Here is a 25,370-nt window from a genome sequence, read left to right on the forward strand (position 1 = left end):
ATAGGAAATTGGGTATTGCTGGGGTCCATGAGCAGACTTCAGCGTTTGGTGTGTTGGGGTCAGCTGGTTTTGAGCTTGCTGTTTGTTTTAAGCTGGATTCTCCTGTAGTTCCTGACCTCTGTGTGCTGGCCCACCACTCCCTGCTTTGTGTGCCCCTGCCCCAGCCATGCCCTACGGAATGCCTACGAGTGCCAGCTTCTGCTGCTGTCCCTGGGAGCCCGGGCACAGCTGTGCAGAGCCCACTCCCCAGCTGCCTTTCCATGCAAGTGAGCTGCTGCTTGGGTTTCAGCTTCCTAAGGAGGTGCCCTGGTCACCCCTCTTTTCCCCTGTGCTCTCTCCCGGGCTTTCTTGGTTGCATCTCACAAAGCCACATGGCAGTGTCACGATTTTACACCAAATGTGTTTCTCTAGTTCTCTTGTCATTGGACAAAATTTGGTAGATTTGGTAAAACAAGCCCATGCTCTTTCCTAACATTTGAAATTCTAGTGCCTGTTACTGGTTTTGGTGTACTTAATTGCCCTGCTCAGGAATTAGCATGTGACTAGAATATAGGGCAGGGAATTAAAAGGTAGAAATAAGGTTGGTGTTGTTGTGACAACTATTTGAGATTCCTTTGATGTTAACATTTAAAATACGTTTGAGTCATACTTTCAGTCTTTCAGGAACTGAGGCAGGAAAGCTATCTAAATTGCATCTCCAACTGGTAAACTTTGATGCAAAATGTTGTCATCTCATGACAAAATTGCATGCCTTTAGCAGATTTTACAGGAAGAAATCTTTTTCACTGTGAGAAGAAAATCGCATCTTAGAATTTTGTAGTGCTGCATAAGGATGCGGTTCTGCCACACAGCAGGAAGCCTGTGAATGCTGTTCTTAAAGTTTCTTCTTGTTTTAACTGAGCATCAAAGAACCATATGTCTTCGTTCAATATTTGTTTTGCTTCTTGACCATTTCCACACTTAATCTTCATTCCTTCAATATATAGTTTTCTGTCTCTCTGAATTTTTTGTTGCTGTATGCTGGATTGCCTACATCTTGCACTGTGGATGTCTGTTTCGGAGTGTGGTTACAATTATTGACATTATTTAATGTACCATTGACCTGGCTTTTCCCCCCTCTGGCACTTCTGCAAAAGGTTTCCCTGCCTAGCCAGACACTTTAACCTGAGCCTGCCTAACTTTGTAGCTGTGTTTCTGTCACCTACCCCTGCTACAGGAAGGCATATGGGTCACTTGGATGGGAACAGTTTGCGTGATTTTGTGTTTATCAACACTGGCTCATTCATCATTCTTTGTGGTTTTCCTCAAATTAGTCAGTTGTCCTTGATCTCCTCGAATTGTGGTATCATTTGTAAATTTTGGTCTCTTCATCTCTTCAAAAAGTATTAGTAGAAATACCAAATTATCTATAGAGTAGAGTTTTGTGTAATTCTACTACAGTACTTTCAATTTTGAGGGGTGAACAAAATTAAATACACCTCGGAAAATATCACCTTTGGAATATTGGAGAACCGACGGAAGTATTGGTAATTGTGGCCTGAAAACCCAGATGCTTGTTGTCTAATTCTTATATTTTGCTTCTACATTCAAGGGGTTTTCTTAGCTTCTAGCTTGGAGAACAGAAAAGGCAAGAGCTTCATTTGCTTAAATGTAAAAGTTTGCAGGTAGAGTGTTCTTGGCAGCAAACAGAGTTTTGCTGTGCAATTCTATTTCAGGGCAAAAGGAAGAGTAAACTGCAGTTTATTAATTAATGAAACTTCATTTTAGTAAAATCTTTTGCTAATCAAGCCATGTTTATTGGAAAACAGTGGTATACCTCAATTTATGTTTATGGTATGCAAGAATTTGACATTTCTGTAGTAGCCATTTGGGCGGGAACATCCACCGGTAGTACTGAAGAACCCATAAATGTATCCTGAGTCAAAGCAGGGTTTCAGCATGGTCAGTTTTTCAGTTTTGCAGGGCACAGTCGGGTTAGTGTCCCTGCCGAGCGCGGCCGAGCCGCTGCCGCTCCGTAGCTCGCTGCTGAGCACGGCTGTCCCTGCAGATGTGCAGGCTGTGGTGCCAGTGAGCACACAGCTGTGCCAGGGGCAGCGCTGCTCGCAGCTGCTTGGCTCCTAAAGGCTGGATATGGCCGGCGCTGCTAGTGTCCAGCTCCAGACCTTCTCAGGGATACATGTGACACCACATCGCTCAAAAACTGCCATTGTCCAAACAGGGAGCTGTGGAAGTCTGTAACTCTCCAGCTGTCTTTTGTCATGGGGGTTGTAGCTGATAATTGTTATAGTTGAGAATTTTTTTTGTATAATGATTTTTTTTCAAATATACTATATGACACAATTGAGAAGCATACTTTTATAAAGGCATATAACATATGTTTGGGTTGCTAATACTTCCAGCTGAGGCATGTCTCCCTGCAGGAGTGACCATTCTCTCTAGCAATAACATAGTCACACTTCAGTAATAATTTTGCTAGGAGAAAATACAAGTAGAAATTGATCAGCAGCTGCAGCCATTGTTGTGGTTGGTAGTGGTCATATCTGTACTTACAGCCATTCTCATTTTAATTGCCATTTGCTTGTTTGTAGTTTTCAGGTGGGAGATGGAGCGGGTATGGGTGTGGAGCTGGGGCACAGGGCAGCACTGCTGTCAGCACAGCACGCCTGTGCTGCAGGTTCTCAGCTGTCAGTCTGCAAGTTTTGTTCTGTGAAATTCATTCTGAAGGACTTCATACCTACATTAATTGCATCTATTCCAACACCAAAGTGAGAATTTATCCTTCTGTGCATGCTTGAATGAGTAATTGATGAATGCCCTAGCCACCTGACAGTCTGTTTGGAAAACCTAAAATCCTTCTGTGATGCTGCGTGTCCCTCCTCCCCCTCAGTGTGCAATAGAAGAGAGGCTGAACTTCATCCCTCGAGACCTGCTGTCTGTTTGCTATTCTGCAGAGCTGGCTTTGAGCACTGTGCTCTGATGAGGCTGTGTTCAGTGGCAGCGGATTTGGATACTTCAGCAGAAAAGAGCAACACAGATGTGGGATGGCCCAAAAGGAAGGCTCAGATTTGGGGTCTCTTTCTTATAAGTCATGGAGCCTTGCTGACTTAAACTACTGAAATCTCTATGACCATTTAGCTTCTCGTACTTCATACATTTGCCAAGTGTAAATGCTCTCCAGACATCCTTCAGATGACAAAGAGGCTTCTTTGCAGGTGAGCTACAGACAGTGCCTCAGGCCTTGAAGGACATGCTTATAAATATGTCTTTATTCAAAATGGTTGTCTTGCTTTACATGTCTGATACCTTCTGGTGAATGGTTAGCTTGAAAGCTATAAAAGATATTAGTCTCATGGGCATGTTACAACTAGATATTTGTGGATGTAGAATCTTGCCTGCTCACTGGAGTGGAGTTATAGCATGTAGCCATCAGCCAAAAAAAAGCAAAAAACTGTCTTTTCCTAGGAACTGTAACAAAAATATGTTTATCAAAAAGCTAGGGTAATGTACATTTTAAGATTTTAATCAGGGCAGCATAGTACCAAGTGGTTTTTGAACCTGCATGTATTTAAGTTAAAAAAAACAACAAAAAAAACCCCAAAAAAAGCCACCAAAAAAAAAAACCACCAAAAAAAGGAGGAAAAAATATGTCTTGTAAAGAAAAAGAGATTAGGAAGAGGCTAAATTTAGTAGTAAATCAGTTAAACACATCTCCCACATTTCTCAGGCAACGGGTCAGGTGTGTATAGGTTTCTTTTTTGACTATGGGACTCAGTCTGTGCAACTGTGCAGGTGGTTTTTATTCTGCCATTACTGAAGTTACTTTCTTCCATATTTTCATCAGGTAATGTGTTTATTTTCTTGGTTTCATCCTTAAGTCCACATGAACTTGCGCACTACTAATGTCCATAAAGGAAACATGTCTCTGAACACGTTGGCTAGCCTGCACTTGATGCTTGGAGTATCTTCCCCTGCTGCATCTGGAAATTTCAAACCGTTTTTTATGTAAACACTGGAGCCATCTTTCACAGAACCCATTTTTAGTTGCTTGCATCATCTTTGCAAGTGGGTAAGTTGTCATCTGCTGCCTCTCCCTCCAAAGACATTCTGCAGGCTGGCAGACAGAACGCAGAGCGTGGTTCAGTCACTTGGTGCAGGAAGCTTGAGCATGTGAATCTCTGCCTGGCTCTTAGGTGAGCAGCACTCTGGCCTGGCAGCAGGGTGGAGCCAATGGGAACTGCTCCTACCTGGAAGCGTTCTGACAGCTCTGTCCAGGAACCTGGAAACAGATAAATTTTAATCATATCATCCTGTAAAAACTAGACATGTAGTACGTCTTGTTCAGCTTTCGACTTTTCATGTACACTGTAAAGGATGACCAGATTCTTTGACCAAGAGCTGAGATTTGCCTTGTTGCTCTTAGTATTGATATACAAGAATAACTTTGTCATGTAGCAAATAATGTTAGTGTCCCAGCAAGTTGATCTTAGCTTATAGGAGGTTTTCCCCTCTGTACTAATCAGTATTTATCTAATATCATTGGTAATTTACTACTGTTGCTTGAGTTACCCTTGCGGCTAGATAAATATGAGGATTTTCAGTGATGAGAGGTTGCCCATTGTTTTTCTCATGTTGCCCTCATGAAATAAATACATTATTATTATTATTGATCCAGTATTATTGTGTCCTAGCTGGCAGAGTTTGTAAGAATTGTATTACCTCTTCAGCACAAATTATGCTGGTGACTGTTCTTACTGGCTGCAGGTCAGCAGGCTCAGTGGGAGGCTCAGAAACAGGGAACATAGGCAAGAAGCAAATTTGGAAGAATAACCAATGTAAGGAAGGCAGAAGGAATACGAAGGGAAGGGATTAGGACGTTGTGAAAAAACACCACTTCTGTCTGGCAAAAATCCTTAAAAGCTCTGGCTTTTTCTTGGGCCTGCAGTAAAAGAAGTGGGATTATTCAGTACTGGCAAAGCTGTCTGGATATGTCTAAGAAAATAACAGGAGGAGCACTGAAAAGTGGGGAGTAGAGACTAATGACAATGAAAACTTAAAGTATGGTTTACTACACTTGGTTTGGTGATTTCTCATATTTCTTCTGTTTCTCAGTAGTGTGTTCTTGCTTCCTTGTGTCAGTGATTACTTGGCTGCAAGAAAGCAGGAAAACACTCGGACTGGCCTGCTGCTGGAGGCACCGGGTGACTCTGCCCAGCCCAGTGCGGCTCTGTGGGAGGAGAAGGGCTGGGAGGCTTTAGGAGCTGGTGCCTGCATGAGCCACATGAGCAGAGCAGGGGGTGCACAGTGGAGGCAGCACTGCCCTCTGAAGGGGCTGGTATGGAGCTGTTGCAATTGTCCAGTGTGGTGGTCCCTGACAAACCCTCCCTGGATGGAAAGCTGACTCTTTATGGTGGCTTGGTTTGCTCTGCTTTGATTTACTGTGTGGTTTCATAAAGCTATTTCAGTGAGTCTCTACAGCAGAGAGGCTGGGAAGACCACTGTTCTCAAAATTATTTTAGGGTATTTCAAACTGGAGGTTTCAAATTGAGCAGATTTGTCTCTTGCACACTTGATCTGGACATGCCAGCCTTGAGCTAGGTTATCACTGCTTTTGGCCTTTACTTCTAAATAGAGAATTTGAAAATCCAGAATAGATGTTAAGAATTTCCTTGGACTTACGCTACACGATGAACTATTTAAGTATTTTCCTGAAAAATTGTCTAAGTGACTGAAAGACATTATTTTCTACCAGAGACTGAAATGCATAGCGAATTCTCACTGTCCTCCATGTTTCCAAGCTTCTCATATTATACTGTTGAGCTCCATTAGAGCCATTTACACCATGCACAAGTCTTTGTTCTGCAACATCCACCAGATCATTCTAGAACATTTAAGGCTTCCAGTTCTTGTGTATTCTTTGCAATAGCAGAGAATTTAGTGTGTAAACGTTGATGTTCAGTGTTGTTAAGATGTGGTCAGGTGTGCTGAAATGCACTGAACAGAGCTATAAACAGTAAAATACATTTTCTGAGTTTTCATTGTGGCTATAGAGATCCTAGATCTTCAGTGTGCAGGAGCAGTTTGAGAATTAAAAGAACTGGAATGCAAGAAAGCATTAAGGTGCTTTTCTGATGGTACCTGTGTGTACTGGCTGATCCCTCCGTGCCCAGGGCTTGCAGAGAGCAGCCCAGGGCAGGAGCTAGGGAACTACAGCATGGGGCTGTGGGGAATGAGGGTTTGGACTGCCTGGGCAGTCTCCTGTGCTGGGTGATGTCTGACTGCTCAGCCAGGACAGGCAAAATAGCTGTGAACCTAATTTTTTATGGTATGAAATCTGGCTGCTGGTTTTACAGTAATGAATCAGTTATCTCTCCCCAAATGAGTGGGAGCACAAGTCCAGAGAGTATTTTGAGTGGATAAATCCTAGTCTTGTGTAGGTAAGAAAGTGGGTTTTGTAGTAGCTGCTCTCAGCTTCTCACTCATACCAGATTTCAAGGCTCTCACAAAACCTACTCTTGCTATTGCCTGTTCCTATAAGGTGAAGATGAGAATCTGCCTTGACTTTGTGAGTTGCTGTCCTTAAGCAGCATCCCTAGACAGAGCTGTGGGGGTGGGGACTGGCCCTGGAGAGCTTCTCCTGCTCCCTGACTCTCCTGTGCTGTCACCCGAGCCCACGGGCCTGGCAGGAGGGCAGGGAGGGGATGAGCAGACTTGTTTATTAGCTCAAGTTTGTACCTAAGTGTTTGTAGGATCAGAGCCAACAGTTATTTAATGTTGGAATCAAGATTAGAAAATCAGTAACTTTGCCAAGAAATGTGTTAATTGAAGGAACATCAGTTGAAACAACTGCCTATGTGAAAGGATGTAGGTCTGTGATTACATCTCTTAACACTGAGATAGATGTACATTTAGCACTGACACCTTCACTAATAATTAATTTGATTGGTTTTTATCTGGATGTTTTTATTACATACTCAATACTGGGTATATTTTCTGTTCCAATGAATTAGCACACCTTCCAGCAAGCTCAGAGGGATGTTTTCTGGACTGGTTTGTTACAGAAATCTACTACAGATGGATTGAGAAGTTATTCACAGTGTTGGGGTAAGAAGAGAGGGAAAACTATGGAAAAGCCAAATTGAGATTGTTTCAGTGCTGTATTTGTACTTCTCTCCTGGAAATCCCAAACAGGATCCCTGCCCAAGCAGGCACTGCCCTACTACGTGCAGGTGGAGACACAGTGGGATACATGGACCAGCAGGCAGCCCCCTTCTGAGAGAAGCGCATGTGAAACATGCGAGTTTTGAAGACTTGTCCTTTACATTGCTTAGCAGGTGTTTCTAAATGAAGGAAAGGCTTGATTGGGTAATTTTATTACTTGATATGCTTGTAAATTTATCAGGTCATTTAGAAACCTGAAACACTGAGTTGTAGTCATAAAAGAACTATGGTAAGCGATGTAAAAAATCAGTTATGACACATGGAATTGTGGCATGTATTCTGTGCTTTGGGTTCTTACTGCTTGATTAAAGAGTTTGTTTTCAGAAATAAAACTTTGAAGAAACCATTTCTATTTTCTAAAACCCTAAAGTTGTGCGTTTGACTCTTCAAAATCCTATTATACAATTATTAGAGGTAGTTTTTTATTCTGCTTGCTTAATTGCTGTTAATGGATTCTGTAGAAATGGTCCTTGAAGCTTTAGTTGTGTGCTCACCTGACATGCAGCTTGCACCTGACATAGGCTCAGTGTGGCAACCTTTGTATTTGCAAGCTGAAACCAATAAAAATAGCATTTCAAAAATAGCCAGACATGTCTGGGTATTCATCTGTGGCACCTTGGAACTCAAGGAGCATTTAATGACGCTTTATTTGTCGAGAGTGAGTTCTGTTCCAGTTGCAGTTGACGGAGGTCTCCCACAGCCCCGCAGCCCACGGGCCTGGAGCTCGGCCGAGCACGGGAACCCCTGCGGGAGCGGCCGTGGGTGAGCCGGGGCACAGGGAATGCTCGCCGTGCGCCGCGGGGCTTGGCCATGAGGAGGACAGCGTGCCGGGGTGGTCACAGCGCCATGTCTGTGGTGAGGGGAGACCCGCGTCTGTGGGGAGAAACCGTGAGGGGAGACCTGTGTCTGTGGGGAGAAACCGTGAGGGGAGACCTGTGTCTGTGGGGAGAAACCGTGAGGGGAGACCTGTGTCTGTGGGGAGAAACCGTGAGGGGAGACCCGTGTCTGTGGGGAGAGACGGTGAGAGGAGACCCGCGTCTGTGGGGAGAAACCGTGAGGGGAGATGCGCATCTGTGGGGAGAGACGGTGAGAGGAGACCCGCGTCTGTGGGGAGAAACCGTGAGGGGAGACCCGTGTCTGTGGGGAGAGACGGTGAGGGGAGTGCCATGTCTGTGGGGAGGGAAGACAAGGGGAGCGCCATGTCTGTGGGTAGAGACGGCGAGGGGAGCGCCATGTCTGTGAGGAGAAAAGACAACGGGAGTGCCATGTCTGTGGGGAAGGAAGGCAAGAGGAACGCCATGTCTGTGTGGATGGAAGGCAAGGGGAGTGCCATGTCTGTGTGGATGGAAGGCAAGGGGAGTGCCATGTCTGTGAGAAGGGAAGGCCAGAGGAGCGCCATGTCTGTGGGGAGGGAAGACAAGGGGAGTGCCATGTCTGTGGGGAGGGGAGAAGGCAGTAGAGTGGCTGTTGATGTGGCTGGGCTAGCATTTTCAGGTGTCCTTTGTGCAGTTTCCTTTGCCTTGTTCCAGAAAATAAGTGGTGTACATGTATGGTAAGAATGGGCTGTTCATACAGGCTCATTTCAGAGTATGTACAGGGCAGCCTTCCTGTGCTTCACCTGCAAGGTGCTGACGGGACGAGTCCTGCCTTTCTGGGTTGGGTCCCTTCTCTGATGTGTTTGGGAAGCAGCTTTCTTTCTGCATTTGCAGTGGTGGATGCTGGTGGGTGACCAGGCTTCTGCACCACAGGTTGCCCCCATGACTGCTCCACTGCCTCTCCTCACTTGTCTCACCTGAGTTTCCCCAAAAACTCTTTGTTTCCCTCAGTGGCTGACGTGAAACTGCACATGAACCGTGTCACGAGCTCTTTTAGCAAACCAGAACAGGGTGGTTAATAAAGACCCCGTGCTAGTGCCAGAAGAGCTCATGGGCCTGAAGAGGAGCCATTCCTCTTACAGCCCATATGCTGCTGTGCACAGAGTAGAACAAAAGCACTTTTTCTTACACCATCACCTCACCTCTCTGTTAGCAGCACAGCACTCTGCTGACAGCACAGGGCTTTGCCTTTGCCTGGGCTCTGCATACAGTGTGAGGAAGAAACCTCGCAAGAGGCCAGTGATCCCAGGAGAGATCCCTCCAGGGTCAGCTCAAGTCCCCTTTCAACCCTGTCAAAAACATGCAGCTCTGCAGCACAGGTGTGCACTGATCCTGTGCATTGCCCTGTGCTCATTCAGGTGCTCCTGGCTGATACAGCTCTACACTGAGGGGTCTCATGGGTCCATTCCTGGCCTTGGAGCCCATTTGCAGCCTAAGCATCTCCTCACTCTTTGAGTAATGAATGGAATGGAGAACAAATCTGTTCCTCTTTGTCTGCCCTAGGAATATTGGGTGAGTGTGTTCTGAAAATCTAAAATGAAATACAGATTACTTCTAACATTAGACCTCACAAGCCTTATTTTCTGAAGGAAATTAAAGCGTGGTATCTGTGTAGAAGCTTTGTGAATGCCACTTACTTGCTGTTTTCAAAGCATTAAACACACTTTGTAACTATCTCTGTAATATTGGTTAATAGTGACTTTGATAATTGAACAAATTAATTGCTCTTTTCTATGGATTGGAGTTGTCAGTGTGCTGCCTCTGCAATAACACAGCTTGGGATTATTGGACGCTAATCCTGTGAGTCCTTTCCACACTATCCATAGCCCAGGGCAATTGCTTTAACTTTAGCATTTTAATTTCCTCTTTTGCAAAAAGAGCATTAGAAGCATTGCTCCCATTAAGCTTTTATTACCATAATTAGTCTCTTCCATAGTTTGTTCCTGACAGCAGAGCATTCTGCTGTTATGTGTCATTCTTCTGTGCTGAAAACTGCATGTGGTAAACTTGTACTGATCCTGGGTGTGCTTAATAGTTAACACTAGTATTTTTCATGCATCTTGAATTGTGCTAGTTTTATTGACCACCACAAAATAGTATTTTTAAACATAATCTTGAAGCATCATGAAGGTTGCTTGCTCCTGCCCAACTCTTGAGTTGTGTAGGTGATTCTGGTCTCCATTTGTGAAGGTGAAACACAGTCACACAACATAGACTGAGTAATGAAATAAAGTTCTCTGCTAATTTAGTTAAGCTTGAAAAGCTTCTAGAAAAAAATGAATATAATTTATAATCCTGAAAACTTGGATATTAAACATCACTGGCTGAAAATGTAAACTATATTAAAATCTTGTTATTGCAGGCAAAATGCCAGCCCCTGAGCAGAGCCCAATGGTGGAGGAGGGGCTGCCGCAGACAGCACAGGAGACTTCCACAGGCCCAGGCATGGAACCAGAGACTACTGCCACGACCATTTTAGCTTCTGTAAAGGAACAGGTATCTATCTGCCTTGTTTCCAGCAATTCCTCAGTTCAGAGTGTGTGTGGAGTTAACCGCTGTCTCTTACTGCATTGCTGCAGCAACCATTGCTGTTTGTTTCTGTGACATGTCACCCAGTGCCACCATAGTCTGTTGTGGGTATCGGTTTTAGAATCTGAGCATAAGGGGCTCGGTTACCTGCATTAAACAGAAGCATCATTCTGGTGTTCTGTATCCCTTGGAATGTCTGCACTGCTGTTATAAGTCAGACTGGAAATGCAGGTTTAGTGGCAAAGAAATAGAAAAACTGGTGTAGAATTGATGCAACACTAGAATCAGTCCTTTCAAGTTCTACAAAAGTCCTGCACATACAGATTGGGTATGATCAATTGTGCTTTATTAGAAAATGGTCTTTAAACTTTGAGTTTGTTTTCAGTTATCAATACCAAGGTACTAATACACGTGAAGCACATTTATGGGTGTGTATCTGAAGTGATAAATTCTACAGGAAAAATAAAATTGCATTTGCAATCAAATTCAGCCTTAATTTGTAAAGATCATTCAATGGAAAAAATAGCAGTTCTACAAGGAAACACCCCAGTTAAGGTTTTAATTTTTTTTCTTTTTTAAATTTAAGGAACACAAAGGGAGAAGGAATACTTTGGCTTTCATTGTATCATACTGAGAAATAATGATTATCTTTGTTGCCTTTATACATAAACTGTAACATCTGAACCTCAGAATAAATCTGCTTTGCTTTCTCTGTTTTGGAACTTCCTTGAAGTTGAATCACAACTTGATTCAAGATGGTAGCTCTGAATGCAAACGATATAATAGTTCTTATGTTGTCCCATATTAATATTTTTTTAAAAGGTGAGAATTCGGTTATATCTTCTCCAGGCAGGGGTCCTGTGCCCTGGATCTGCAGTGGCAGTGTCAGAGCTGGGCTCTGCAGGCAGGGATGCCCTATACCCAGGAGCTGCAGTGGCACTGTCAGAGCTGGGCTCTGCAGGCAGGGATGCCCTATACCCAGGAGCTGCAGTGGCAGTGGCAGAGCTGGGCTCTGCAGGCAGGGAGCTGCAGTGGCAGTGTCAGAGCTGGGCTCTGCAGGCGGGGATGCCCTATACCCAGGAGCTGCAGTGGCAGTGTCAGAGCTGGGCTCTGCAGGCAGGGATGCCCTATACCCAGGAGCTGCAGTGGCAGTGTCAGAGCTGGGCTCTGCAGGCAGGGAGCTGCAGTGGCAGTGTCAGAGCTGGGCTCTGCAGGCAGGGAGCTGCAGTGGCAGTGTCAGAGCTGGGCTCTGCAGGCAGGGAGCTGCAGTGGCAGTGTCAGAGCTGGGCTCTGCAGGCAGGGACGCCCTATACCCAGGAGCTGCAGTGGCACTGTCAGAGCTGGGCTCTGCAGGCAGGGATGCCCTATACCCAGGAGCTGCAGTGGCAGTGCCAGAGCTGGGCTCTGCAGGCAGGGACGCCCTGCCCAGGACAGCTCTGTGCTCCAGCTGTGCTGGATCCCATCGAGTGAGCAGGCAGGGCAGTGCTGTCGGGAACAGCTCCAGACATGAGTGTGCACTAAAGGCTTTTGTTAGTGTTCTTTGCCCAAACAATGTTTGTATCTTTTTATTAGTCCTGGAGAAAAAATTATAATGGAATATTTTTTTCTTTTGAAAAGGAGGTTAAAACCTCTTCCTCTTTCCATTTGTAAAAAGACTATTAAATATGTTGCTATTGCATAACTAAATTGTGATGAAAGCTAAAAAAAATTAAATAGTAATTTATCATCAGCGTTGCACAAACTTCAGAACTGGAGCCTTACTGTGAAATGTACAGACACATAAAATGAGTGTGAGGGGAGGAAGGTGTAAATTGTCCTTCAGTCTTGGAAGTGATAATATAGAAGAATTAAGAGCTGAACTACTGCTTTCTGGTATTTTTTCTGTTGATAATAATTGAGGACACTGACATGTTCAACACCCTTCCTGTGTGGCAGAAAGCCCAGAACAGAATATTTTCCAGTGAAGTTCTTCACTTTATTAAGCTTGAACAAAAACTGCTACACTGTTTGCTGTTTCCTTTGGTACAGGAATTGCTGCGAGGGGCAGTAGGTCAGTGTTTGTAAAATAGAACTGCCACACCCTGACCCAAGTACTTCAGAAACACAATCAAGAAAAGCCTTTATTATTACTTGTATTGGGCAAGATTTTAATTTACTAAAAACTTTTAAAATTACTGCAGTAGTTCTAAGATAGATAAATGTATTCAATTACTTCAAGCTTTCTGCCATAGCCATGAGACAATAGTTGATTATACAAAAAGTTGCACTAATTAGCCTTTGAACCCTACAAGTTGCTTCTAAATAAAGTTCCCATTTGTTTCCATTTGTTTCCTTTCCCTAGGACTGCAAATCAGTTTGAAGCAACTATTTTACCAAATTGGAGTGTGTTCTCAAAACTCTGATCAGTCTCTTGTTGAGTCAGGTGTCAGACAGCTGGGTCAATCTCCCTTGGTCATGTTTTAGGAAAGGAACATTTCGGTTCACTTGTAGTGTTATAAAATAACACAAGCAGAAGAGGTGTAACCTGTGAAGAAATTTAGATCACTGTAGCTTTGTGCTTTTCTGACAAAGCTCAAGATCTGTTTTAAAGTGAATATGAGCCCAGGTGGGCAAGAAAGCCAAAGGCACCTGGCCCTTGTCAAAACTTGTGTGCCCATCAGGACTAGGGCAGTGCCCTCCCCTGTGCTGGCACTGCTGAGACATCTCCAGTTCTGGGGGCAGTTTTGGGTGCCTCAATATAGGAAAGACATTGAGGGGCTGGAGTGTGTCCAGGGGAGGAAACGGGCCTGGAGAATTCCTGAGGGAGCGGGGAAGGGGCTCAGTTTGGAGGAGAGGAGGCTCAGGCTCTGCACAGCTCCTGCCAGGAGGGCACAGCCGGGGGTCGGGCTGTGCTCCAGGGAACAGGGACAGGAGCAGAGGGAACGGCCTCAGGCTGGCCCAGGGCAGCTCAGGGTGGGCACAGCAGGAATTTCCCCATGGAAAGGGGGCTCAGAGAGGTTTGGAGTGCCCATCTCTGGAGGTGTCCCAGGAATTCCTGGAGACGGCACTCGGGGCTCTGGGCTGGGGACAGGGTGGGGATGAGCACAGCTGGGACTTGGTGGTCTGGGAGGGCTTTTCCAGCCTCAGGGATTCGGTGATTCTCATAGAGGAATTCCTTTTTGGATGCAGAGAATCCCAAGACTAATTGTAATGAAGCTGTAACATATTTTCATATTTTTGTCTTTAAGTGAATTTGATGATGGATTTTGAGTATTTTAGGTTTGTTGTGGTTCTTTTTTGGTTTGTTTTGGGGTTTTTTTGTTTTGTTTTGTTTGTTTGGGGAGGGGATTCTTTTCTATGGGTTTGTTTTAGAGGAGGGTTGGGAATTTTTTTTCCCTAAAACATGAATTTCACTTCTAAAATGTTACAAGGCTTCCATACTATCATGGGTAGAAGTATCTTAGGAATTGCTGAAACAAGTTTTAGATAAAAGTAAAACATGTCTATACTTCTGAATCCTGGGGTGTTCTGAATCCTGCATAGGCATTTAGTTGAGTTCTGTAGGGAATCTCTTATCCAAGTTAAAAGTAAATTGAGTATTTTCATACTAAAATAACAATTTATTAGAAATTGTAGGGGCAGCATGGTATTTTGGGGGACTTGGAATGTAGGGCAGCTAATTGCCAACTGCTCCTTGTAGGTTTGTGGAATCATTGCTGTTTTCTGTGTTCAAGCTGTATAATGCTGGATTTGGAATGAACTGCTGCTGAATTGACAAGATTAAAAGGGATCATTTGGAATTGTGAATTTCATGCTTGGCACATTAGTTTTCAGTGGTTGGGCTGAGAAAAGGTCTTGCAGGAAAAGCCACTCATCAATGCAGTTTTCAAAAGTAACTGGAATGTGCTGATTTTAATGTCTTTGCTAAGACAGAAGCACTTGCAGCAGTGGCTGGTTTTTTAGTTTGTTCTTTGGTTTAGCTGTTTGTGACACTTAGAGATGGGCAACTTTTCACCATTTCTTTAGTAAATAGGTGACAGAGTAAGAATGATTGGATATGCTTCCAGATGGAAAGTACTTGAGTTTCTCTACATGTTTTTCTATAAGTGCTGTTTGTTCAGGACTTCAGCAAAATTTTTTCCTTTTGTGTAAGTGTATTGAACTGTATTGTATAAATAGAGAATGTGCACCTCACTTTTTTTATTCATTATTGTTTAAGTACTAATTTTTACATTATTTTTGAGATGCTTTTTATAGGGTTTGGGAGCAGGGAGCAAACCTCTATGTTTTTCAGATGGAAACTGAAGGAAGAATGCATTCTGCCAATTTTTTATTGCATGTTAAAACATCTTTTTGACTGAGAACTATTGATATTAAGTCTTGGAGATTTCTTTACAGTTCAGATATGTAGTGCTGTACATTCAGTAGTCTGTGTAGGCATGTCACTTCATGGAGATACCTGAAAAGAGACTTACTAAATGCACTTCAGTAACTGGGCACAAACTTTGAAATTCTGATTTGCATGCATCTAATGATCAGTTAGGTGATAAATGTGTGGCAGTTCTGAATTGAAAGCAGTACTTTTCATTGAATGCACTCCCAAGTTTGGCACGAGTGAAACAAAAATCTTGGTCAACATTTTGTGAATGGCTGGAAGAACTGGGGTTTTCTTCCAACTCTCTTAGTGTTGCGTTCAATTGCATAGGTCACTCTTGCCTACTTAATCCTAGAACTCTGAGGTTTAGAGTTTCTGCTGTTTACCAGCATTTTAGTTTCAGTGAGTCAAGTCTGAGATGTCAACTTCCTAAATGTCTTACTGTAGAATAAATTTAATGCCATTGCTGTCTCAGGTGAAATAGCTAGCTCATTTCCTTAATCAAAATTCTCTGTACTCCTTTATCCATATGATGACTCAAAGTTAATTTTCCTTTCTCCTTTGCACTGTTAGGCTTCAGAGGAGAAACTCCCCTTGAAAAAGAGCCTATCTGGAACTGTGGGGGCCTCTGACATATGCTGGAGTACTGACACTTTGTGTAGCACACTTGGTTTAGATTATCAGCCTGTCTGCTCAGCAGTGACTGAAGCCTGGTGCCCAGCTGGCAGAGCAGTACCCTCGGCTCCAGCACTGACTTGAGCTGCCCGAGTGTTGTCACAAAGCTTCCAGAGAGGATGTGTCAGAGGCAGTCCGGGAATGCCTCCAGTGCCATTCTTCCCTCCTGCCACTGGCAACAGTAAGCTTTTTATAAAATGCTAAAATTTTGATCTCTCATCAGCTAGAGCAGCACTAAACTGTTGTACCAGACTAGTGAACAATGCATGCATAAAAGTATTAAGGGCTTTAATGGTCTGCTGCTGTTGAATACAGAGTAAGTGTGATCAGCCAGTAATTGTAGCTGTGTCATCTCACATCCTGTAATCTGTGATTCTCTCTACACTGTCCAATTTTTTATCTTTTGTCTTCTGTTTTGGAAGATACTGAGATACTGAAAGCATGCAAATGCTGTTGTGTGCGTGATTAAACTTAATTTTTACAGAAAATATTAAAGTTGCTCTAATATGGTTAGTTAGAAGTACAGGCTTTTTCTGCAATGGATTTTGGTAGAGAATTTAAATATTGGGTCACTACGGTATGACATCCATTTTGGAAAATACAGTATTCCGTGTGGGTTTAAGTAGTTAGTTGCTTGATCTAGCTCTGAATTATGGCAGGTAGGAACAGAGAACTTTGCACAGATGAGTGCAAGAGGTTAACATAAAGGAAGATATAAATAAACTTCTGTTTTGTTTGTCCTCTTCTTTGTTGCACATTTGCATCATGAAAATATCTAAAATATAATAGCCTTTTCTGTATCCCTGTGTGAACTTTCACTGGTGATGGAAGTTGTGTGGCTCTGCACTGTGTTTACAGTTGAATAAGAAATAGTAAACACAAGGTAAAAATATTCCTTTCAAATGCAGGCTACACTTTCTTAGATGAGTAACTTGAGCTATTGAAAGAGGCTCAGCTCAATTGTTCAACAGACAACACTTTTGCAATTGGAAAACATTTTATATTTCAGCTTACAATTACCTTCATAATGTTTTGTTGACAGTGACATTTGGCATTTGAAGCAACTTAACATATCCCACTGTTACTGCAACTGGGAGTGCCAGCCCGTCCTAGCCCAGTCTTCTGTCACAGCAGCCACTGAGAACTGGTCAAGTTAAGAAGCTGGAAGAGATGCCTTTGTTTAGCCTGATGTCCAGCTGCCCAGTCTGTGTCTGGCTAGCCAGGCATGAGCCATTCGAAAGGAATGTGTGACTTCTCTTTATTGCTTGTGCAATTGCTACTGATTCTTGCAGAGCTGTCAGTAGAAAACCTTTTACTAGCCACCTGGACCACTGTTTGTTTAAAGTTCTCTGTGTTTTTCCAGAGGTCCTCAAATCACAACAGGGCAGGAAGAAAGTAATTTTTATTTTTCAGTATGGTGAATGTAAATTCCTCATTTTCATCTGTGTTACTGAGGGATAAATGTTCCTCGTTAACATAAGTTAAAAAGATGAATCTGCAATGGTATCATGATAGGATGCAGATAGAAGGCACAGAATTGCCCCTAAACCCTCTTTTATTATCCAGTGCCTGCAACAGGAGAATGGCAGTCTTCATGGTCAGTTGTGCAAACAGCATTCCCATTACTTACTTGTTTTCAAATATTTGCTGGCAAGAGTCCAGCACAGTGGTTGTTGTCCCTTGCTCTGGAGCCACCAGTGTCTCAGAGACACTGAGCTTTTACCCAGAGAGAAGATTCAGCTGCTGAGATTGGTGTTACTAGCCTTGCCTGTACCTTGATGCAGTGAAATGTCATCCCAAGTGAGATTCCTGCTGGGCAGAGCTTGCCAAGGAAGAGCAGTGGGTCACCTGGTATGAACACTGCAACACCAACACAGGGTTTGGCCCTCCTCCGAAAAAACTACAGCCTCCAAAAGGAGATTAGACAGCTCTATAATGTTCTGGGCTCTGGTTTTCACTCACAGCAGCCTGTCTGCCTGCAGCTGGTACCAACTGTTTTCCAAATCGAGCTGCTTTCTTGCCCTGTGTATGTGTGCTTCCTGATCCGGACCTGAAATTGTGCTTAAAGCTTTTATTGTAGTTTCGTATTAAGAATGATGTCCTGAGGCTTTGCAGTGGAATTTTAGGTTATGAACATAAAACCTGCAGTTTGATCAGGTGATTAAGTAGTTTCTTCTAAAGAGGTTTATAGAATTACAGGTTGCTTTTTTTTCCCTCAATGTATGTTGAATAATTTTGAATAAATGTAGTTCTGGTTGAGCCAGTGTAGTGTGTCTGTCTAAGAAGGTTTGTTTGCTCCTTGGGATGCAGTATGGCAGTGTGTTCTGTAATTTTATGTCTGATTTTACTATGTGCTTGACACATACATGTTCTGCTGAAAATGCTAATAAGCCTATTAAGAGTTGTATTTGAGTCCTGCAATGCCATTTTATCAGTAGCCACTGCTGCAGGAGTCAGTGAGTTGTGATTTGTGCCCAGGGCAGAGCCCTGTGCAGGGAGCATCCTGTTCAAGAAGTGAGCTCTCCCACTGCTCCCAGAGAAGCTGGAAACAAATTCTGATAGATTCCTGTCAGCCTAGTGTGCTGTCTGATAGATACCCATTGTGGGGGTATGTCCAGTGTACACTCAGAGTGGTATAGAATTTCATTATAAGGAAGCATTAACTAGAAAGGTGATCAATTTAGAGCTGGTTAGGACTTCATTTCCTATAATAATAATAATAATATGATTTAAGGTAAAAGAAAAAAGTTTTAAAGCATGAGGTATTCCAGCTGTAAAAATGATGGTAGTTCTGAAACTATCCATCTTGTGTATTTATGCAGGTATGTAAGACACAGCACCTGCTGCAGATCTCAAATTTAAGAAGGCACATACACAAGTCAGCGCTCATGGTTTCAAAGTTTGTAAACTGCTGCTTCATTGGACTCCCAGGCTGGGCATGCCAGAATGTAGTCAGACTAGAAAACAGAGCTGGATTTTTTTTTCTTACTTATGCTTGCACTTGCAAAAGCACATTGGATCTTCCTAAGCATCAGTGTGATTTAAAACTGGCAGATGGGTTGCAGGCCTCTTACCCCTCTGCTGTTCAGTGCACTATGCAGTTTGTGGCTTTCTGGTCAAGGTCAAGATAAAGTGAGGAACAATGTAAATAGACAGCTGATGGTATTGCTCCTAGCTCAGCAGTGCAAGTGTCTCTGAAGTGGCCAAATGAGGCTTGTTGACTTTTTCTCCTATTTCTCCTTAGCTCAGTTTTTTCTGATAGAATACAAGCAAGTTTTGTATTTAAATGTAGTTTAAATAAATGAAGTAAAATGTATTGCTCTGTTGTCCACTTACATCATTCACCTCTTCTACTCTCAAGAAGAATAGAAATATAGTTCTTCTGTTTTAATTGCCTTTGAATTTTTGTAGTGTGGGGCAAAAAGCAAGGATTTTTATTTAAATGGACAATTTATTACTTGAGATGTTATGCAGCAAGACATTTTCTAGAATAATGTGTTCATTAATGCCTTTATCTGTAATGGAAAGGGAAATTAATACAGATTAGTTGAATTGAAGCAATTAATGGCTAGCATGTTTTATTTTATTCATCTAATTAAAAGATCAGTAAATAACAATAGGTTTTCAGATTTGCAGTTTGCATCCATGATATTGCTGTTTAAATATTGGTTTAATAAGTAGGAACAGGAAACATGTCCTGGATGCAAACCCACTTTTTCGGCCAAAATTGGGGATGTTAAGGTGTTTATTCAGTTTGGTTAGGGAGTTTTCAGAAATGTTTGGACACATCCACTATCACATGTATCCTCTGGAAGGGCAGGAGCGGAGAGTGGTTGGTGGAAGGGAAGTGGTTCCACCCCATTCCGTGGGATGTGGGATGTGAAGGAGCAGTTTGCAGGAGCTGATGTCCCTGGCTCCATACAGCTGCTGGGCAGTAAACCTCATCAGTCATTTGAGCTTTCACATCAAACGAGTGCTCTGTGTTGCACTTGACCTCTATATAAGACTTGCTTGGTGCTTCATCTGGTTACTAAATATTGGTGTTCAGCTATTTTTAGATGGTTTATCTAAACTTCAGAGGGTTTACAGTATCAGTTTGAAAAATAATGCAATTGCTCAATAGAACCTTTTTCTCTGGTCAATAAAAGCTAACTGAGGAGAAAAATGCCCTCAATATCCTTTGATGTGACATAGTCTGGATTTCAGAGAGCTTTAGAAAATGGTTCCCGATTTCAGTTACACCCGTCCTGTGCAGCACTGGTATTTCCCACATGACCCTTGCAGTGTTGCATTACAAAAGCCTCTTAAAAAGGCTGAAGAAGTTTGGTACCCTTGACCAAGAAATATAAAAAAAGCTGAACTCAGAAAAGATGAAATAGCACATCTCTACACTCAGCCAGTTTGAAGTTATAAATCTTAAGGTTTCCGACTACAGTCAGAATGTAGGATAGCTTAGGATTTGAAGGTTTATAATTGGAAAGGTTAGGATATTTTCCAGTTTCCTTGTTTATAGATTAAATTGAAGACTGATTTTGTAGGCACTGATTTTGTTAGACTGTGGTAATGTAAGAAGACACAAAAATTTTAATTGCAGGAGTAATAAAACCCAAGAATGCTTAAATGTTTTTCTTTCTGTAACAGGTGATAAATCAGTATTTGCATGAATCACTGATTTAAAGACACATTTAATTTCCACTTTTATAGTTTATTCACCTAAGGAAGAGTCAAAACACAACACACAACTGTGATGAATCAGTGATTGTTTCAGAGTTAATCCACACCCATTTTTTAACATCAAGAATGCTTTTCTTTTTATTTTGAAATTTCAGGAGCTTCAATTTCAAAGACTTACCAGAGAACTGGAAGTGGAAAGGCAAATTGTGGCTAATCAGCTAGAGAGATGTAGGCTTGGAGCAGAGTCACCAAGTATCGCCAGCACAAGGTACAGGTCCTGATGACTTTACTTTCATTTGTCCCATAAATTAAAGGCTTTTTAGTGGTGCTTATGTCCTCTATACAATATATTTTCACTGATAGCTATTCACCTCTGTTAATATCTGAAGGATTAAAAAAAATGCAGATTTGCTGTAAAGAGTTATGGGACAGTTTCAAGAGGCCTCTCTAATGATAACCGTGTATTATTCCAGACACTTTCTGAATTCACAACTGGAGAACTAGTGATTTCCAGGGTCGCCTGGAAACAGCCAGCACGTCCCAGGACTACCTGTTTTTGGTGGCAGTGCTGGTTAATTTGTTCTGCAGGGGAGCATAGGAGTACTTAGGTTCCTGGTACAGGGTCTGGCAGAGTGGGTAGAAGAATCTGTTATATTGGTGAATTCAAGAAGATAGATGTTAGAAAAGTTGAAGACTGAAACTTAGCTAATTTACTTAAAATACTTGTGTAAATGTCTGCTTACCTGTCTCAACAAGAGAAATAAAACACTGATTTTTGTGGTTGCTTGTAAGGGGTAATACAAGTTTATGGAGTTTAGTACATGACATTTTATTAAAGAAATCCCCCTATATTAAGAATTTTAGGTTACACTAAGTTTTCTATATAGTGTATATAGTTGTAAGTGTGTTGTTGCTGCAGATATTTGAAAGGGAAGCTAAAGGACGAGTGGAGCAGCTCATTCAGGCTGTGGGGTACTGGAGCGTGGCTGGCAGCTCTGCGGGCAGCGCGCCCGGCTGGCCGGGAACAGCCCCTTGCTGCTGCCTCGCAGCACAGATGTACTCCAACCATGGAGGCGTAGCAGGGAGCTGCGATACTACTACAGGAATATGTGTGAACTACATACATTTTTAACAGAATTATATTTTTAGCTTTTTACAGCTTTTCACCATTTTATAAATATTTAATAAATAGTACTTAATTTTTTCATCTGTTGCCTTTTCTTGATGACAGCAGCAGTATAGCCAAGCAGGAAAGCAGGCGACGGAAATCACTGCTTTTCTCTCAAGTGGTGCTGTTTAAATCAGAAATACTTTTCACCTTGTGGAGTACTTGCTGAGATAATAGGCTTAAACTGTTTCATGTCATGCAAAACCTGCAAAAGATACACTGGGAATTGACCTGTCCAGTCTAGGAACTGGAGGTCATAATTGTGTTTACATAATTTTTAATAAAATAGCACACTGCTTAACAAATTCAAAAATCTGCAATTTCCCTAAGTGTCAGTGTTGTTCCTGAAGGCCTGCTGTGCTGTGCACAGGTGTGGGCTGAGACCTAGCTGGGACCTCCACCAGCCCCTTCTGCCTTAGCAGAGTGGCAGAGCCATTTCACTGAGAGGGATGCTGGCCCCTGTTCTAACCTGGAAATTCAAAGCTGCAAAGTGTTTGTGAGCTGCCACATGAAAAAGTAAAGCAGTGCTGGTGACCCTTAGTGTGTTTTGTTTCTAAATGTTTTCATGCAAAACCTTTTCCGTTTATCAGATTTTTCCCTTTTCCAGATTGGCAGCTGGTTGAATTTTGTATCTAAGATAGCTTTGAACTAAAGCAGTGAAATGGCAAGGAAAAGGTGTGAAATTAAGAAAGGGGCAAAACCAAAAACAAACAAACAACAAAAAATCAAATTAATCAAAACCTCAAACAATAAAAACCCAAACAAACCAATCCAAATGCTTAAAAATACGCGTGAGCAAAACCATCAAAAGGATAAAAAATAAAAAGGCATAAATGGATTTGAGCACATTTTGTATGCATGCTGTGTCTCCAGTTACCAAATATTTGTGTTACTGTCATATCTTCTCTGATTGAAATGTCATGTATGTCATACCAAGCTGTTATGATATTTCTGATAGAGGAATATTTCTGTATTTCTACTCTACTAACCTAATTCTTTTTCAAGGATAGTAGTGGGCTAAATTAACATTTTCCAAAGTTCAGCTTGCCACGTGTGGGCTCTCTTTGGATATATTACATGCTGCTGTCAGGAAGAGACAGCAGTGTGACTAATTCCAGCAACAGCTCGGCATGGGCTCTCCAGTGTGTCACCACAGAGGCTTTAAACACTGAAATGAAATGCACTGGAGTTACTGCTCCAAGCTGACAGATTTGCGGTTTTCTAAACATGGCACCTGCTAGGTGATGATATCAGTAGGTGATGTATGCTAGACTTGTTCCAAAATCATTTAATAAGAGTCAAGTTAAATGCTTAACCAGTTGAAGTGTTGATGAAACAGCTTTCTTCCTGTGACCCACGGTCAGAGCAGCCCTTTTCATTCCTGTGTTCTGTACCTGTAAAGGAAGTTCAGGTAGTCAGGTATGTTGGGCAGGGATGTGCTCTGGGTTCTAGCCTTGTGTGTGTGACTGTAAAGTACATGCGTGTATTCAATGTGTTACCATTGCCAGCAGCACAGAGCCATGCTGCCTCAGTGTAAGGAACTGAGTTTCCAACAAGTCTCAAGAGCAGAGCAAAAGGTAAAGAGTGGAAAATTTGGTATTCAGGTAGCGTGAGAGTTCTGGGGCCAGAGGTTGACTTTCAGACACCTGAAGTCTGCATTGGAATTCTCTTTTACTTGAAGTCTCATTGTTCTCCTTTTGTTTGAAGTCTCATTGAACTCTAGTTCAGTTTGTGCTAGCATGTGTCTTTAGCACTCTTGTACAAATATTTTGTTTCCAAAAAGGCTCCTAAGTGCTTGTTTTCATTGTAGAAAAGAAGTATCTCATGCTGTTCATGTGGCCAAGCTACTTTTTTGTAATTGGTAGCTGTGTTAGAAAGAAGTAAAATAAAAGGTCATTTAGAAATTGCTACATTTTACCCAAAATCAGTGTCTCATGCTGGTATTTAGACACAGTCAAATCTGATGGACTTGCCTATTTTTCCTTTGAAGAGCTTTTTATTTGGAAAACAGTAGCTTGTAATCACTGTGAAAAATGATGTATTATTCAAAGTTTGGTATTTTATATTTAGAGTGAGGAAATACATTTTCCCATAAAAATATTTAGACTGATGTTAATAACACATGGATGAATTCTGCATTTGCCTGCATCAGTACTACTGTGAGCACAGGAAAGCACATGACTCAGAGGAAGGACAAAAGGATGAAGATAGTTTGGTAAAAAGTCAGTATTGGAAAAATGCAGGAGAAGGTTGGGTTTTACACTGATATCAGATACCTGCTTGGTCTGTGCAGTAGTTGATTCTGAAGGCATCTTGCTAACCTGGACAGTGTGACATCTGTCACCTCCTCACTCTGAGTTGTAGCTGCGTGTGTCAGGTGGTTTGACTTGTTCTGTACAAAGGATCAGAAATCTCTCTGGAAAACTGGAAACTGAAAAAACAGTGAAAAAATGAACAGCAACAGACCTATGGTTTTTGAACTGCTTTACATGTAGAAGCCAGATGCTCTCGAGTGGTGATCCCCAAACCTCCTTTGCTGGACCCTGCCATGAGCAGTGTCTGCTGCTGTCCGAACAAAACGTTTGGTGCTGGTGGTACGCAGGTGCCTGCAGGCTGTGCACGCTGGTTGTGCAGTGCTGCTGGTGGCACACACTGCTGTGGGCTGTCACTGACAGCATAACACCTTAAACAGCAGTTTGAGTCATAGGTGGTGCTCTCACCTGTCCTGCTGCAGAGAGGTTGCACTGCCTGGTGCTGTGATGTACAGGAAGTTACCGTGAGTAATTCTCACAGACTAACAGGAAATTGAACTTAATATACAGTGGTTTGGTTGTCAGGTATAAAGCACTGAAGAGTGATATTTACATGGACTATTTAAGTTTTATCTGCTGGGGGGTTTTGTAAAGGTTTCTATGATTAATTAAAAACAAAATAAAAAGTCCAAACTAACCACAAGGTTCATTTGTGTGATAAATTTTTTTCTTTCTGCAGCTCTACTGAGAAGTCATTTCCTTGGAGATCCTCAGGTATTATCTTTTATGTACAATTTGCTTTAAGCCCAAGTAGATTTATTTTCTTGGCATTCATTGCTTGTTTTGACACAAATGGAACATTAAGCAGCAATGCTACATATCTTTCCCAAGTGTCCTTTCTAAAGTATGACATTAATGTTTTCTTTGTCACATATGGGACATATGTGTTCTCTGTTACTGTAAAAGGTGCTTGAGCTTATAGGTAGTTGCAAGTACTTTTCTTGTATCTTTGTGCCTTTGCATTTCTGTGTGAGCTGTGACTCTAACACAAGGCTTGTCATGTACTGGGTCTTCCTTGCAATTAACTAAAATTTACTTGTGAGTCTTCCCCTTGTCAGGTAAGGAGCATGAAAAAATACTGCATGTTTTAAGCTTGAAAACCGTTTGTTTGTTTGTGTGTTTTTCTTTTTACAGATGTTCTTTCTTAACTGAGAAAAACTCTAATAAGTGGAGGTTTTTCTGAGAGTGCTTTTTCTACTTTTGTACCTTGACGTCGTGTGAACTTTCTTTCCAAAATAAGCATTTTTCTTGTACTGCTACGTCAGCTCCTGGTTATATTGGGGGAGAGGGTAGGAGTGTATCTTCAAGGTGGCATTCCCTGGTCTGTTGGAATAATCCTTCTGGCCTGACAGGCAGAGCACAGAGCTCTGACAGGTTGTGTGCATCAGTTGATGTTTGACATTGCAGAGTTGCTCTCTGAACTCCGTGGGCTCTGGAGTGATGGGGGCATGTGCAGGAGCCACTGCAGGACAGGCACAGACAGGGGCTCCTGCAGCTCACTTGTGCTGGGTGACCGTGTGCTCTTGTCATGCTGGCCAAAATGGGGCAATCCCAGTGCAGCTGGC

At 42.4% G+C, this 25,370-nt stretch overlaps 1 protein-coding gene across 18 annotated transcripts in view; it reads left to right on the plus strand.

Annotated features, from left to right (window-relative positions):
- The window catches only part of PKP4 (plakophilin 4), a 65,182-nt gene that overhangs the window by 17,837 nt on the left and 21,975 nt on the right, over positions 1–25,370 (plus strand). For 10 of the 18 annotated variants that reach the window (XM_064435426.1, XM_064435429.1, XM_064435430.1 and 7 more), the window contains 3 exons: positions 10,456–10,589; positions 20,481–20,593; positions 24,485–24,519. In XM_064435426.1, coding sequence (XP_064291496.1) covers positions 10,461–10,589; positions 20,481–20,593; positions 24,485–24,519 — 277 coding nt within the window. In that variant the 5' untranslated portion in view covers positions 10,456–10,460. Of the gene's footprint in view, positions 1–10,455; positions 10,590–10,729; positions 10,951–15,549; positions 15,833–20,480; positions 20,594–24,484; positions 24,520–25,370 lie in introns of those variants that run through there. The other 8 variants (XM_064435438.1, XM_064435443.1, XM_064435441.1 and 5 more) reach the window with 5 other exon arrangements.

The sequence above is a fragment of the Passer domesticus genome, chromosome 10 (assembly GCF_036417665.1).
Source record: "Passer domesticus isolate bPasDom1 chromosome 10, bPasDom1.hap1, whole genome shotgun sequence".
Lineage (NCBI taxonomy): Eukaryota > Metazoa > Chordata > Aves > Passeriformes > Passeridae > Passer > Passer domesticus.